The sequence below is a fragment of the Polypterus senegalus genome, chromosome 14, assembly GCF_016835505.1.
Source record: "Polypterus senegalus isolate Bchr_013 chromosome 14, ASM1683550v1, whole genome shotgun sequence".
NCBI classification, from domain to species: domain Eukaryota; kingdom Metazoa; phylum Chordata; class Cladistia; order Polypteriformes; family Polypteridae; genus Polypterus; species Polypterus senegalus.
Window position 1 is genome coordinate 32,096,251 of NC_053167.1, and position 17,434 is coordinate 32,113,684.

A 17,434-nucleotide genomic window follows, 5' to 3' on the forward strand; every position below is an offset into this window, starting at 1 on the left:
TCCTCTGCCACTCCTCCTTGCGGATCCTCTCCAGCTCTATCAGGTTGGATGGTAAACGTTGGTGGACAGCCATTTTTAGGTCTCTCAGAGCTCAATTGGGTTTAAGTCAGGGCTCTGGCTGGGCCATTCAAGAACAGTCACAGAGTTGTTGTGAAGCCACTCCTTCGTTATTTTAGCTGTGTGCTTAGGGTCATTGTCTCGTTGTAAGGTAAACCTTCTGCCCAGTCTGAGGTCCTTAGCACTCTGGAGAAGGTTTTTGTCCAGGATATCCCTGTACTTGGCCGCACTCATCTTTTCCTCGATTGTAACCAGTCGTCCTGTCCCTGCAGCTGAAAAACACCCCCACAGCATGATGCTGCCACCGCCATGCTTCACTGTGGGGACTGTATCGGACAAGTGATAAGCAGTGCCTGGTTGTCTCCACACATACCGCTTAGAATTAAGGCCAAAAAGTTCTATCTTGGAGTTTGCTAAAAGACCCCTGAAGGACTCTGAGATGGTGAGAAATAAGATTCTCTGGTCTGATGAGACCAAGATAGAACAGCAGCAGGGACAGGACGACTGGTTGCAATCGAGGGAAAAGATGAATGCGGCCAAGTACAGGGATATCCTGGACAAAAACCTTCTCCAGAGTGCTAAGGACCTCAGACTGGGCCGAAGGTTTACCTTCCAACAAGACAATGACCCTAAGCACACAGCTAAAATAACGGAGTGGCTTCACAACAACTCTGTGACTGTTCTTGAATGGCCCAGCCAGAGCCCTGACTTAAACCCAATTGAGCATCTCTGGAGAGACCTAAAAATGGCTGTCCACCAACGTTTACCATCCAACCTGACAGAACTGGAGAGGATCTGCAAGGAGGAGTGGCAGAGGATCCCCAAATCCAGGTGTGAAAAACTTGTTGCATCTTTCCCAAGAAGATTCATGGCTGTATTAGCTCAAAAGGGTGCTTCTACTAAATACTGAGCCAAGGGTCTGAATACTTAGGACCATGTGATATTTCAGTTTTCTTTTTTAATAAATCTGCAACAATTTCAAAAATTCTTTTTTTTCTCTGTCAATATGGGGTGCTGTGTGTACATTAATGAGGGAAAAATTAATTTAAATGATTTTAGCAAATGGCTGCAATATAACAGTGAAAAATTGAAGGGGGTCTGAATACTTTCCGTACCCACTGTGTGTGTGTGTGTGTGTGTGTGTGTGTATATGTATATATATATAAATTTCTACATGCTCAGACCAATATATTATATAAAAGTAGAGACATAACATTATCTGTGCAATAACTGTCATTTGTACTTGCTGCTCATTCAATTCATATTGCTCTATAACTTCTTTTAAAATGTACACATTTTATTTTATATAACTAGTCTATTTTTAACTTGTAATTTATTTATTTTTTTAAATTACTTTTTAACTTTATTGGATCTAGGCTGAGTGACTTGTTTTTCTCGTCATACACATTTCATTGTATGTTGACCCTGTGTTAACCTATATGTGACAAATAAACCTAAACCAAACCAAACATAAGTTAAAAACATAAAGCAAGGATTTTAATGGGTTATGAGGGAAACAAAAGTAAAATCATTTGAAAATTATTTAATACAAGCTAAAAGAAATATGTAAAAGTGAATTTATTTAAAAAGATTTATTCAATACAGACAACAGAGAAATATTATTTAATACAGGCAAGTAGTAACAACACATTTTGTTGACCCTGTATGTTGCAATGCTGATACAGAACTGCACAGCAACGTGGCTGGAGAGAAAAACTCACAGTGTCGCTGTCCTCAGCCAATCATAGCAACTGAACAAGTTGCAAACAGGCAGCAAATACGTTATTTTCATCAAGAGAATCTGAGAAAAAAAAGTATAATTACTTATAAAGTTACAACTAAGTACCGTAAGAAGGTAGTAAAAATCTATTTTTATTACGAAATTTGAAAATGAACTAAAAACAGGACATTTGGGTGCCCCTGAAAGGTCAGTACGGGATAGGGGACAAATTGATCAAATATGGGACATGTCCCTTATATAAGGGACGTCTACCAACTCTATGTAAAGTGCACCAGGTGATTAATCAAATGACACTCCAACATACTGAAATGGATCAGTGGGTTAGAAAATGGATGGGTGATTGAGTCGGTATAGTAAACAGCCAACTTACAGGATATACTAAAACAGTTTACCCCATCCAAACAGTATCCTCCTGTCCAATTTTGTGGCATTTAATCTAAAAAAAAAGATAAAAGAGAATTGATAGACATAAGAAAATGATAATATCAAAAGTGTATAACATTAAACAATTTTTAGTTTTTACAGAATGGTTGAATAAATAATCAGTGGTCATCTGCTGCAATAAATAATGGTCAATCAAGTAAACATTTATGATACAAAGAATGATGTATACAAAATCCCAAATGCCACCATTGATTTTGCCACTTTGAGAAGTACTGCCGAGGAGAGGACATAACACAACATTCTTAAATTCTTAATTCTGTTTGGGGTCATGGGGGACTGCAGCTAATTCCAGCAAGATGAGTTTCAAAGCAGTCCAATGAGATTGTGCCCATTTACGTTGGCATTGTATTGTAACTTTGGCCTGAGGATTTTGAACAATAGTTATTTATTGTTGCACTTTTCAGTATCATAATTGGATGAAATCCCAGAAATGTCCTTGCACTTTAAGCTCATGCTGCATATCTTTCTGTCTGTTTTTCTTTGTCATCATGTCTGTGCTTGTTCACTTATCTGTCCATGCTATTGGCAAGTGGCGTTGTTGTACTGGTGGCATTCAACTGGCAGTGACAGTTGTCTGCATTGAGCGAGAAAAAGATGGATTTCCTTAAAATAGCCCACTCACCAACTCTTAATTAAATCAGTCCAAGCATTTTTGAAATTTTGTGGCATTTAGTTGTTCTATTGTATTTATTTATTTATTTATTTTATTTTTTTACGCATAAATACTGATCTATCGAAAAGGCCTTTTGTGGCGGATAACTACAGACCTGAATGTACAATCGTGACAAATTTCAGCTTTTTAACTAAACAGAAAATTGTGTTTTTGTTGATGGGTAAATTAGTGAGTGTATATAAAAGAAGAAAGTGGTATACTGGTATGAAAGTGTGATACCAGGATAAGCTTTTAATTGATGAACTGCAAATAACCTCTTCATGATCATCAAAAGGTGAACTTGCAGAAATCCTCGAAACTTGAAAAAAAAATACAAATTATATCTCGCACACAACACGCATGACACATTTTTTTTCCTCAAACTTTAGTTGTGACACTTCACTCTGGACAATGTAGAATAGAGTGCTGCACAGGTCCCATATCCGAAAATGAGAGTTTTTAAAATTGTACAAACCTGTTTAAAGAGAAATCCAACATGAACACCAGTAAGAGTAACACTATACTGCTAAAATGACAAACAGTTGTCAATCCGGGCATAATTTTTGGCTAGAAAACTGTATGACAGAAAGATCAAACATTGGTGGGATATAATGTGCAATTGCATAATGAAAGTCATTTAACTTATTCAGACTGTTCATTAAGAAGGACAAAGAAAGCTGATTCAAACCACAGAGGCAAGGTATGCAATAGTGAGCTATAAATAACTCCAGACATCATTTCGTAACTGGGTTATGAATGAAATAAGTAATGCTGCATTCTTTTCCCTAGCAACTGACTTAATCATTAAGCCAGACCACTTAGCCATATTGTACCTTACTGTACAGTAAGTCTCACTATTCACTGTTTTGACTACAACTGAACCGAAAAATAGATGCCTTCAGAACTCTTACTTTACAAATGATCACACCAAGGAAATCATTTCTGGAAAGCTAAGGGAGGTTCTTGCATCTTGGGGCTCGAACGTTTTTGTAAATAACAACGAACCTAATCTGGGCGTTGGAATTGAACCAACGGACAAGATGGGGTTGTTTCAGACACAGTCTACACATTGCTATTGGTAAATTTAAATGGCCAAATCACAACATAAACCAGTATTCCTTGCAGCACTTATTTGAATCAAAGCATACAAATGTTTTATGTGCTAGCCTAACATCCAAATACAACATGGCTTGAACTGTTTAATTTATTATTAGTAAATTAGACTGGTTTCACTAGGCTTCAGTCTGCTTATGTTCAATATGTATCTTTTAAAAATAAATGAATTATTCTGTAAACATTCCATCCTTATACAGAAACAAGTTATTTTCAGGCACTATATGAATAAATATTATATAAAATATATGAACAATGTATCAGTGCGACATATTATAGTAAATTAACTGTTTTGAGCTTGTGATAATTTAACCCTCTGAAAGGGCATTCAGCATCGGGAGAAATGTGGTCGCATACCTTGGGGCAGCACTGAAGCCAGAAACTGTTAGTGGGATGGTGTTTCTTGCAAAGAACATTCTGGTGAATTTTAAGTGTTAAAAGAACTTTGAAAAGTTCCAGTTCTAGGACACAAAGTGAGAAAATCAGTTTTTAGTAGCAATTTAAACTTTACAATTCTGCATTCATTATAATTAGCATCACTCTTTAAAAATTTATCTTTTGTACTTTTTGTAATCAAGAAAAAAAAGTGTAGCCGTAATTATTTTGATTTTCATAACATTCCAAGTACTTACTGTTTGTTTTTGTTTTCTTTTTATTTGTATAATTTATGATTCATGCTTATACTGTTCCACCTCAAGTTTATCACAAAAGCATTTACACAATAAAGGAATAAAATATTTTCAGCTGTAAGCAGTATCTCACCCTGCTTATTTCTATAATTTTATTAACTTTGAAGGGCTTATTTATGTTTTTATTTTTTCATGTTGTGATAAAGTATTGCCAGGATTGTAAAAAATAGCGTGATCTCAGTTTCAGGTCTTATCACCTACCCCTAAAATAAATGTATATATGAATGAATACAGGCTTTTCCAACAACATTTTCTTAATTGTGGAATATAACTGCACAGGGAATACGGAAATAACATAATTTGTGTCTTGCTTCTAATATCACTTTTAATGTACACTTTAGCAGCAACTTTTTTTTATGTGACATTTTTATAAAATACTAGGGGGCTTACTCCCTGCTCGCTTTGCTCACCAACCCCCCCTTGCTTGCGCTATGCGCCAGCCACTTTGTGTCTCTGCTGCTCGTGTTGTGAGGAGGGGAGCTTAACGCAACCCAAGGAGATGCGGTCGCTCCTCCAAAAACCCCTCTTAAACGGTAATACAATGGGAAACAAATACATTTTTTTTTTTTTTTACCTCCTCATTGCTCAATCAGTTACTGGACTGCCGCTGCTGCTACCATGCTACGTAATCTGCATCTCGCACAGCGCTTTGAACATTTAAAAGCCTGTACAGCAGCTGTATTTCTCATCTACTCTTTGTCTTTTATTTCCGGTCCAGGGAGTGGTTATATCTGTTGGTATATTTCTTGCCTTGCTGGACGTGAGTTCTTGATATTTTTTAGTTTATAATTTAAAAACGGAATACGAATCTGAAAATCTAATAACATCACATTAAAGTTCGATAAATTCTGAAAAGAATGATACCAAACATATATATGTAGGTTTAAAAATAAGCCAGATTTAAAGCATGACAAATTACGTGACATAAAAACGTCACATAAAATCCTTGCACAAAATCATTGCACTTTTAGCTTTAGGAATTTATATATATATATATATATATATATATATATATATATATATATATATATATATATAGATATATATATATATATATATATATATATATATATATGAGAGAGAGAGAATTTGCAAATTGGCTGTTAAATGGTGAAATAGCAGCTTATTTGCAGAACACTGGGTGCATGATTGATTATACAGCAGGAAGCAGAGCAACCTTGCACTGCAGTATGCTGGATTTGGACCCTGTCCCTAGGTTACTGTTTTTGTGGAATTTGAATTTTCTGTATATATTTAGGTTTATCATCGGCATTGTCCTGGTTTCCCCAGATGATGAGGTGGTGCCTTTATCCAAGTTTCTGTCCCTGCCTTTGCTGGATGCTGCTTGGATAGGCAGTGGCTTTCCAAATCCCAAATACTCAGTCAAGTGTATGAGAAAATGGATTCTTCCATTTGTAATCATGTATTGAGTTTTTATGAGATACATTTTATACTTTAGAATGAATTAAATAATCCTATAAATCGTATATTTACAATGCATACATTTGGGTAATGTAAGTGTACAGCAGTAATTAATAATTAATCCGTAATAACATACCATTATATATGAGTTTTTGTTTCGTAAACCAATGTCATTTTAAAGTCTATATGCAATAAAAACAAATAATCCAGCAATCAAAATAAAAATATGATTTCTGTATCTCATGATATTCATAACAGGGTGGATTCTATAAAGTATGCCCTTTTTGTGTTGCAACAACAGACTGCGTGACAATATTCAATTTAAGGAATGAAAGAACTCCATTGTGTTCTTGTAATATAAACTTTTTTTTGTAATTTTCTTGCATAAGAAATTGAATTTTTTTTTGTCTAATAATAACTTGTTTTCATTTACTTCCCAGGACTGAGAAAGGCTAAATATGATTGGAGGATGAAAAACATGGAAGTGAAAATATATTTTATTGTTACTAACACTGCAAAAAGCAAAACTCGTTTTAATAAAGGAACCATAGGTGTCGTTCAGAATGAGGTTGGAGAGGAGTACAGAGCAACTATTTTGGAACCTGCCACATACAAGAAGGATCAATACTTGAAAAAAGTAAATGTGAACTTGATTAGTAAGAGGGAAGCACATATTCTTCTCGGTATTGAAAATCTGGAAAGCAGAATTGCTGTGTTTTCAAGCAAAATATTCAGGGCAATATGCACCATTCAACAGAATGATTTGGTGGTAGTGAAACAAAAAAACGGTGAAGTGCCAGGCTTGGTGGTTAATGTCATGGAGCAAATCAGAAAGACATCCAGCAGCCAGATCATAAACTATATACTTTTCGAGGTGGAACTTTTGAAAGTAAGTATGGCTTTAAGAATTATTATCTTTTAAGTTTAATATATTTAGTAAATGTGTTTTGTTATGTTCAGTGGTTCTAGCTATAAGCATGGGCTTAACAAAAACTAAAAGTATTTAAGTACCTCATTGCCTGCAAACATGACTGCTAGACACAATGGAGTGCTATACTTGTTCTATTGAAAAATGGTGTCCTTTCCAGAATCAAAATGCACAGTCTAGTATAATAAACTATGTTTTCTAATCTAACCTTGATAATGTATTCTAACCAGTATGTTGGTTGAGTATACATCTGAACAATTTTAACTAAATGTGATTTTTGTAGTGACATTTACATATTTGCATTAATTAACAAAGTACCTTTTAATATGAGTTTTTAATGACATACTCATATGTGCGTACTGTAATTACACAATATGTGTATTTTTAAATAATTACTATTCTAAATAAAATAATAACAGTCATTTATAGAATGTTTCCAGGTGTAAAAGAGACATTTAACTGGTATAATTTAATCTTACATACCAGAGAGCGAGAGTTTATTTTGGGGGGTGCCAAAGAACGTCATCATAGACCAGGGTCCGCAGTTTACCGGCTCAATGGCTGAAGAGTTCTGAAGAGAGTGGGGGTGGTTCACCTGATGACGACAGCATACCACCACCCCACAATCTAAATTGCACTGAGCGAGTGAACCAGACCCCTGAAGACAATGACTGCATCTTCAACTAATGATGCAATATCAGATATGATGCAAGCTGCAAAACAGAATGTATTTTTACCTCAGAAATATCTGCAGGTGACAGTTATCAAAAAGTGACACTTCATGAACCAGCCATGTGTTTACAGGACACCATGCACCACCACAAAACAAATTCATAAAGTAATAAAATGAGCATACATTAGAAGGGGGGATATTGCAGGTTGTAGTTGAATAACGAGTTGAGTATTAATAGTTTATGCTAGCAATTTTAAAATTAGATTGATTTGACATTATATAAATTTCAGTTTATAATTATAATAAAGCATGTTATTTGTATAACCCCTTTTCCACACTCAGTGCACTACACAAATAGTTAAACTGGTACAAAAGGAATCCTCTCAGAGAACAGATCAAGTTAGTAACACTGGATTTAAACTAATGTCTCACATTAAAACACCAAATGATAGATTTTTATATGAAATACAAAGTTATGAAATAGAATCATAAAAAAACAAAAGGGATTTAAAAAAAACAAAATGCTAAAAAAGGACCAAAAGCATTTTACATTACACAAATGTCTTAATTTTAAACATAAATGATTACTTATAAAGTATTGGGAAAACATATTAGAAAAATGATAATCAGAAAATCATTTTTTTGCTATTTGCTGTCTTGATTCGTGCAGTTTCTTCTTTCATTTCACTATAACTGTGTTTAGCATTGAGCAGCATAAGTTTATGTCAGTTAGAGAAAAATCTCTCTCTCAATACATTGCCAGATGCTGAGCTTTGTGTTTGCCCTTAAGAATACCATGATGTCATTGTTATCAACTTGGCCAAATTTCTTTTATACCACTTGTGAAATGTTATTCATATTCCTGATTTAATTCTATAGGAGAAAGAAAACCTTAGAGTTACTATCAGTGCGGAGAAAATAATTAGTGTCAGTTCTGACAGCAATCCTCAAGTCCAGGACCATAAAGAGGGTATGTATTTCTCTCATTTTAATTTGGAAGTGACATTCATTTACAGGAAAAAAGATGAGTGTTTATTGTAGAATGACTTCAATAAAATATTACTGAGGAAGATAAAATGATAGTAAATGTTGCTGCAATACCCAGTCGGCAACTCCAGTGAGGCTCGCGCGGAAACCTCTGGATCAGCAAGCAAGCAGAAACAAAATCATGATATGAATGTATCGACATTCACTTACATAGGGCCAGTTTTAAATCATTAATGAATGTAATTTGCAAGTCTTGAGGAGGAGTATGGAAATTGCAATACCATTGAATACACTGAAGTGTAATTTGGTTATATTTTTGATTTTTAATGCTCATTTAATGTTGAAAAGTTAGGTTTGTGTTTTCAGTTTAATAACAAATTCTAGAAAACATATTTCCCATACAATATATGTTGACATAATTGCCATATGTAGGTTGAAGCTGCAGGTGTTTTAAAGTGGTCAAAAACAGCTGAGTCTTATGCAAAGACTTAATTGCCTGTGATACAATACATAAATGTAAATTGGTCATTCATTTAGGAAAACAAAATTTACTTTCTGTCAGTATGTGGAGTGATAAAAAGTAGAAAGTCAGGGTGACAGTATACAGCATCTTATATATAAATGTCTACACGTGGAAGTGTGTGTGTTTGTCTGGCCCGGAAGTGAGAGGTGGAGTCAGGCTAAGAGCTCCACCTCCGAGGAGTCGCACACGAGGTCAGCACGTCAGCAAAATGAAACATCTGAAGAAAGACAGTCACTTAGCTGCTAATGCACAAACAATACAATCACGTCGGCAAAACAAAACCTCGTAGGAGAGAGATGCCCAGAGCAGTTCCTTTGAATTACCTGATATCTCTACATTTCATTTTTTTTTTCTGACAATTTCAATACTTTCTTGGACCCTGTGCTTTTTATAGCACGGGCTTACACAGCTAGTAATATATAAACTTTGATCTTTGCATGGTACTTCACCTTTGAGTTTAATTTTAAATATTGTTTATGTAAATAGGCTACTTATATGCTTTAAACTAGTCTACCCAAACACTTGCTACATCTGTGAACAGACCTAAAACTATGATATTTTAGGTGATGATTTTTTTTTTCACGTTAACCTATTACAGGTATAGAAAAATCTATGCATATTCTATTCATCAAATTCTCATCTAGTATTTTATCCTGTTAAAATAATTTAATTAAAATATTTAAACAGGTGAAAACACTAATTGTATTTTAATTTTTTTGTATTGTGCAAGTAAGTTTTGAATTGGCTGGAGATAAAATAGAAATAGGCTGTAAACTCCTTTAAATGATGTTGTAATTCCAAATTCAAATAATATTTCTCACATATCTAAACTAAATAAAAGTTCTATTATATCTTTTCTGATTTACATGTGAAACATGGATCAACTTATAATAATAAACATATCTCCATACCAAAAGTATGAATCCTCATTCTTTGATGAAATGCTAGGTTAAGAGGTGCTATACAAGAATGTGTGACTTATTCATCCTTTTGCTGCTATGAATGTACAGAGTATATTACAGAGTAGCTTTTGTTAATATTGAGAAATGGTGGGCTTTAGTGTTTGTTTAGTTTTTTTGGATTATATGAGATATTAATTGTCTGGCAAAAGATTCCTAGAATAACAGGGTCTTTACTTGGATGGCACAGTGCAGGAAGAAGGAGAGCTACACTAGAAGGAGAAGTGCTGCTGGAAAGGCATTCGGTAGGGACACCAGGTCAGGTGTAAAAGAGTGGTGGCCTGGGTAAAATCATGAAGTGTTATCATAAGCACCCAAAGGTTCATGACCAAAAATTACAAATAATGTTTGACCAACCGTACCATAACCAAATCCCACCCCATTTTCTCTCTCAAGAGAAAAGGTGCTTGAGAGAGACAGTTCAGGGAGGAAACACCACCAGAGGTGGAAATATCTTCTAGTTAGTAGTGGTCCTAGAAGGTAAAGTATGGTACCATTCTGTCTGTCTTACAGAGAACAGAGTTGGGAAGCTACCTTGGGTATGTGCCTCTTTAAGGGCAACTAAATTGGTGCAGGGACACCAGGGGCCTCATGCATAATGCCTTGCGTAGAATTCACACTAAAACATGACGTAGGCATAAAAGTGGAAATTTTCATACACACAAAAAAAATCCAGATGCATGAATCTATGTGTATGCCAACTTCCACGTTCTTCCGCTACATTAATCCCGATCAGCGTGAAAAGCACACACTGCCTCAGCCATGCGCTATTTGAACTGCTTCCATACACAGCCATGCGCTATTTGAGTCTGAAAAGCACACACTGCCTCAGCCATGCACTCATTGAACATGTGCATGCGCCTGCTGCCACTCCCCAACTCCTCCCAGAATTAATTGCAAATATGAATTAAATATGCAAATCAATATAAATAGCCCTTAAGTTCAGCGTTCTGTGAAAAAACAATGGCAAAAGCACAGGGTAAAATAGAAGGAGTTCAGCGAATACCAAGCGGAGGCAAGGAAAAATGTACTATTTGTAGGTTTAAACAGTGGTATAAACAACAAAAGGAAGTTGGACCGAGTGACATAGAGTGTTGGAGAAACTAGAAAGTTCAAGTTCACAAAGTTGCACAGTGCCCAAAATAAAAAAGGAAGTCAGATATCAAAGTCATGGCCCACCATCTGAGAGTCATATGGAAGCTTATTAGAGTACAGAGAAAAGACAAAAAATAGGCACACAGTGGCAAAACAAGCTTGAAATGTCAACTTTAAGCTCGATATTTCCACTTTAATCACGTAGTTGATTTTTTCATTAAAGTAGAACATCATAAACTTCATCTTAAAATCGTTTAATTTACTAGTTTCTCAAATACCATCGTAATTAAAGTAGCACATTAAATGCTTTGTACTGTATTTGTTCTTCACTACATGCTTCTTAAATGAGCTTTCTCGTCCTCCGACAGGACACAGAATCCATTGCATTCATGATATTACAGCTGTCTGAATAAATTAAATACTGAGATGTATACTTGATATAATTTTCATGATGATAAGAATTAAAGCATGTTATTAAACGTGGGAACACGGTGGCGCAGTGTTTGTTCCTGCCTCCCGCAAGATGCTTGCTGCACCGTGTGTTACCTTCAGTGAAATAATTTATTGCAGCAGTACTGTCTCTTTCAAACGTACTAACCCCTAATTCCTGTCCTTCCTTTTCTTTCTCCAAGCACACAATCAGCTCTGTAATAAATGTCAAGTCATCTGTAAGCTTAGGACACAGATTCTTAAAAACTTTTAAGGAATATTGGAATATCTTCTTAGTACATGTTTAATTATCCTATCCATCTTTCCATCCAGTGTTGCACCAGTCCCAGTAAGAATATCACGAGGCAGGAACAATCCATGAACGGGGTGCCAGATTGTCGCTAGCGCTGCAACACCGTGTCCTCACGTGTGTAATTATTAACAATATAGTTTATTTAAATGATGTTAAAATAATGTAAAAAACATATTTTGCTGCATTTCATCTTAAAAGTGATATCGTCATATATAAATATGTGCTTTATAAAGTGGCTCAGGTTGTCCAATACTATAACTGTATCATAAGTTTAAAGTAAGGTACAGTAATCCCTCGCTTTATGGCGCTTCGACTTTCGGGGATTCACTCTATCGCGGATTTTAAATGTAAGCATATCTAAATATATATCATGGATTTTTCGCTGGTTTGCGGATTTCTGCGGACAATGGGTCTTGTAATTTATGGTACATGCTTCCTCAGTTTGTTTGCCCAGTTGATTTCATACAAAGGACGCTATTGGCGGATGACTTAGAAGCTACCCGATCAGAGCATGTATTACATATTAACTAAAACTCCTCAATGATATAAGATATGCTTCCCGCGTGGTGCTTGATTGTTTGCTTTTCTCTCTTTCTCTGACATTCTCTGCGCCTGACGGAGGGGGTGTGAGCAGAGGGGCTGTTTGCACAAAGACTGTTTGCCTAGAGGATACGGACACTCCTCTACAAAATGGCGCTTTATCGCGGTGCTTCGGCATACTTAAAAGCACGTATTGATTTTTTGATTGTTTGCTTTTATCTCGCTCTCTCTCTCTGACATTCTCTGCTCCTGACAGCGCTCCTTTGAAGAGAAGCTATGTTTGCATTCTTTTAATTGTAAGAAAGAACTGTCATCTCTGTCTTGTCATGGAGCACAGTTTAAACTTTTGACTAAATGGTGTTATTTCATATCTAGAGGGCTCTAATAATGTTAACAGTGTGGGAGAGTTCATAAGGGCTTAAAATATATAAAAATAACCATACAAACATATGGTTTCTACTTCGCGGATTTTCATCTATCACAGGGGGTTCTGGAACGCAACCGCCGCGATCGAGGAGGGATTACTGTAATTGTACTTATAAGTATAAACAGTTCTATAAGGAGCACTTGATGGACTGATTGAGTGCGTTTAGAGCTCTTGGGATGAAACTGTTTCTAAACCGCAAGGTCTCTACAGGAAAGGCTTTGAAGCATTTGCTGTATGGGTGCAGTTCAAATAGTGCATGGCTAAGGAAGTGTGCGCTTGATGCTGTATCCCGATAATTCTCTTTCCAGTCAGTTGCTGTGATTTCACACTCAGATACAGTGGGATAAATACTTGAGAGTAACAACGCTAAAGCAACTATGGTATTTGAAATAGTTTGGCCATTCCATGGACCATTATATTGTTATGGGTTAATTATAATCAGATGCCTTAAACTAATAAACAATATGCGGTTAATTTCAGTGTATTTGATAAAGCTATCAGGGATTTGCATCTAAAAAAGAAAAGGGAAACCACACTGGAACAGAAGCACTGCTTTGACGCTGGGTGCCACCAGTTTGCAAAACCGAGCAGAGAACTTGCGTATGGCAGGAATTGAGCTAGCATGAAAATGTGCGTGGCTTTACACCAAGTTTAGTTTTTATACATCGCGATTTGAGCGTGGAAGCGGATGTACGCAACATTTTTGTGCATACGCACGGTTTATACATGAGGCCCCAGGTGTTGCTAGAATGAGTTCTAGCCTAGTGTCCATGTAAAGCTGCTCTCACTCTGGCAGTGTATTCGGCTGAAAGTCACTTCTGGAGTGTGGGTTTGAAGTTGCCTAACATCTAGAAGCAACTTCAGTCTGGAGTCCAGAGAGTTTGAGCAAAGCTCAGCTAGCCAGAAGCAGGGAGACCATGATAAGAATCTTTTGTGAAAAAGAAATGGGAAAGGAAGTGTTTTAGCTGGGCGAAATAACACACCAGTTAAATGAAGCCCCAGAAAGGCAGCAGAAATGTATCTTACTCTTCTTGTTATTTGCACTTTGCATTCTTTTTTGTGTAATTTTATTAGTAAAAATGCCTTTTTTTAACCTTGTATGTTCTTGGTATTAGTCTTTATGCAGAGAGCTGTTATGAAGGCCCCCTCTTAACACAGTTGTTACAGTCTACGAATAATATGTTTTCTAAAATATTGTACATTCTGTGCTTGGTGAGTGGCTTTGTGTGTGCCCAGCGGTGGGCTGGCACCCTGCCCGGGGTTTGTTCCTGCCTTGCGCCCTGTGCTGGCTGGGATTGGCTCCAGCAGACCCCCGTGATCCTGTGTTAGGATATAGCGAGCTGGAAAATGACTGATTGACATTCTGTATGGAACTATAATTTGGATTGATTGGACCTAAATTAGTTTATCAATTTTTGATATTTTCCCAAAACATTTGCCATATGTTTAAGCCTTTTGGTTTCCTTTCATACACATAAATTAACTTCTTAATAGTCAAGCATGAGCATAATTCTAAAATACTTAAAAAAAATTTTTGAAATTAGACATTTGTCAGCAAACAGCTTAGCTTGCCTATCTTTGGGGATTTGTACCTATACAACCTTTGTTTTGTAAGGAAAACATGACTGGGTGCCTAATGTGACCAAAATTAATGTTAAAAACCGTGCTTTCTTTTGCCATTTATATTCCTTGTTTTCTTATCAACATTCAAAAAGATTTAAATCAAAAAGTGCATATGGAAGATATCACTTGTATAAAGTGCTTTTCTTTTATTGTTATAGGTTAAAAATAACTGCAACTGGTTCCATTTTAAGAAAAAATTACACAGCTATGAAAAAATGCAATTTTTTAATATGTGATAATGTCTAATGGACCATAATGCATTGAGTGTATTTTTAAAATTTGAGTTGTTTTTAATATTTATTTTGTTTGCATTGTTCATTGGTCATATGGCCAGTTATCCTTACTTGCAATTTTGGAAACAACTAAAAAAAAACTCATTTGTTTTTTTCAGCTCAAAAATTCAAGGAAATACCACGTCAGAACTCCATCAAAAAAAATGAACAAAATCCGGAAAAGTCATCTACCCCATCTGTTTGCAATACAGTGCTAGGAAATAGTAGTATGATGTTAAAGCAGGATGGTTTGCTTGAAGCTGGCTCAATGGTGGAGCTGCGGGCCAGAAATGGAGCTACTATCTATGGAGTGGTACGATGGATTGGAATTCCACCTGGCAAGAGTGAGCTGTGGGCTGGGGTTGAACTAGTGAGTTGTTTTAAAATAATGTGTATATTGAGAAGTTGTTCTTAAATGTGTGTCTACAAAATATGTTAAACAGGGCCTGGATCCTTGGGTCTTGAAAATAGACATACTTGTTCAAATCTGTATACAGTGATCCCTCGCTATATTGTGCTTTGACTTTCACGGCTTCACTCCATCGCGGATTTTAAATGTAAGCATATCTAAATATATATCTCTCACTCTCTCTGACATTCTCTGCTCCTGTCGGAGGGGGTGTGAGCACAGGGGCTGTTCGCACATTGGCCTAGAGAATACGGACAGTCCTGTAAAAAATGCTGAAAGACTACCTTCACATTGCTCCCTTCCTTACAGCTGCTTTTTCCAGCGGTGCTTGCTGTTCTCTCTCTGTGTCTCTCTCTCTCGCTCTCCAACATTCTCTTCTTTGAAAAGGAAGATATGTTTGCATTCAGTTAATTGTGAGATGGAACTGTCATCTCTGTCTTGTCATGGAGCACAGTTTAAACTTTTGACTAAAGGGTGTTATTTCATGTCTAGAGCGCTCTAATAATGTTAAAAAGATATTTAGAAGGTTGTAAACAGGTTTTCTATGCTCTAACTGTGAAAATATTCGATTTTTAAATAAAGAATCCTACTTCACGGAAATGCATTTATCGCGGTAGAGTCTGGAACGGATTAACCACAATAAACGAGGGTATACTATACATTTTACATAAACTAATGGCCTAATTTAATTTTTCACACCTGTAAAGCAAATAACAGTTTACACTGATAAACTAATGAAAATGCTAGAAAGTTGCCCAAAACTTTGACACATATACTGCACTTTCTCAAAAATGTAAGAAATATTTCTTGTGGAGGACTGCCGGCTTTTTATGCCGGTCCTCACCCCCAGGCCGCCAGGAGGAGCTCTCCCGACAGTAGGATAGTGCCCCGAGGTCCAGCAGGGCCTCATGGACTTTGTAGTATTTATACACAGCCCTGCTGGATACCTTGGGGGCCACCAGGAGTCGCTGTGGGGGGGCTTATGGGCTCTTTTGTGCCGTATGATCCGGGAGTACGTCACGGTCATGTGACAGGAAGGAACAACGTGCTCCCGGGTTGAAAAAAAGGACTGTTTGCCCTGACCCGGAAGGAAAAAGGAACTGTGGACTGTTGGGACAGGAACACCTCCGGGTCAGGGGCTATAAAAGGACGATGCCTCAGTCCAGACACTGAGCTGAGCTGGGAGGTAGGAGGGCGAAGTGTCTGGGCGAGGAGGAAAGAGAATAGTGTTGCTGTGTTATTGTTATTTGTAATTTATGAGTGTAGAGTGGAGGGTGCTTTGTGCATGGTATAATAATAAAAAGAATAGTTATACTTTCACCTGGTGTTCAGAGTGGTACCTGAGGGTGTTAGAGGTGGACCACGTCTCTATCTGCTACATTCTATAATAGAAAATATTAATTACATAAATGATTTATTTAATAACAAAACACTATTGTCAGATAAGGTTTTTATAACTCCTTGATGTAAAATGTATATAGACTAGACATTTTCTGTCCTGCTTCTACAGTTCAAGGTCATGGAAATGAACTTAAGTGTACATGGGACTCCTGCGCATCATTTCTTGATATTTTAATAACAACTGTAATATTTGAGAATTTCTGTAATTTATTTTTTGGCACAATGTGAATAGTTTAGTAATGCAGGAGAAATTGTCCTGACAATTGCATTTTATAGATGGAGGCAGAAGAAGAACCAAAATAAAAGACAAAAGCACAGCATATACAATGACAAAGAGTCTCTGCTTGGAGCTTGTGCTGTTTTTCTATTTAGAGCAGGCAAGGTATCGATTCGTCATCAAACTCTGTTTAATCTATGTAGGATTATGAGCTGAAGAATTGTACTGATGGACTGTTTGAAAACCAAAGGTACTTCTCTTGTGATGACAACAAAGGCATGTTTGTGAAACTACAGGAATGTCGACCAGACAGCAGATTCTTTGCAGCCTCAACTTCACAGTTGGAACCACCATGTGTAAACCGCTACTCAGGTGAGTGAGTTCATGGTGAAAAATAATAAATTGTTTCTGTTTATGCAAAAGACATGTACATTCTTTAAAAGTTTTTAAAGATTGTAAATTGTAAGCTTCTATTTAACATATGAAAAATTGAATTTTGATATTCTACAGTATATACAGT

At 36.4% G+C, this 17,434-nt stretch overlaps 1 protein-coding gene across 2 annotated transcripts in view; it reads left to right on the forward strand.

The window, feature by feature from the left end:
• cyldb (cylindromatosis (turban tumor syndrome), b) overlaps positions 1-17,434 on the forward strand; it is a 36,616-nt gene that overhangs the window by 1,452 nt on the left and 17,730 nt on the right. The window contains exons 2-5 of one of the 2 annotated variants that reach the window (XM_039734836.1): positions 6,559-7,007; positions 8,599-8,689; positions 15,007-15,257; positions 17,118-17,286. In XM_039734836.1, the coding sequence (XP_039590770.1) occupies positions 6,588-7,007; positions 8,599-8,689; positions 15,007-15,257; positions 17,118-17,286 (931 nt within the window). In that variant the 5' untranslated portion in view covers positions 6,559-6,587. Of the gene's footprint in view, positions 1-6,558; positions 7,008-8,598; positions 8,690-15,006; positions 15,258-17,117; positions 17,287-17,434 lie in introns of those variants that run through there. The other variant, XM_039734837.1, reaches the window with a different exon arrangement.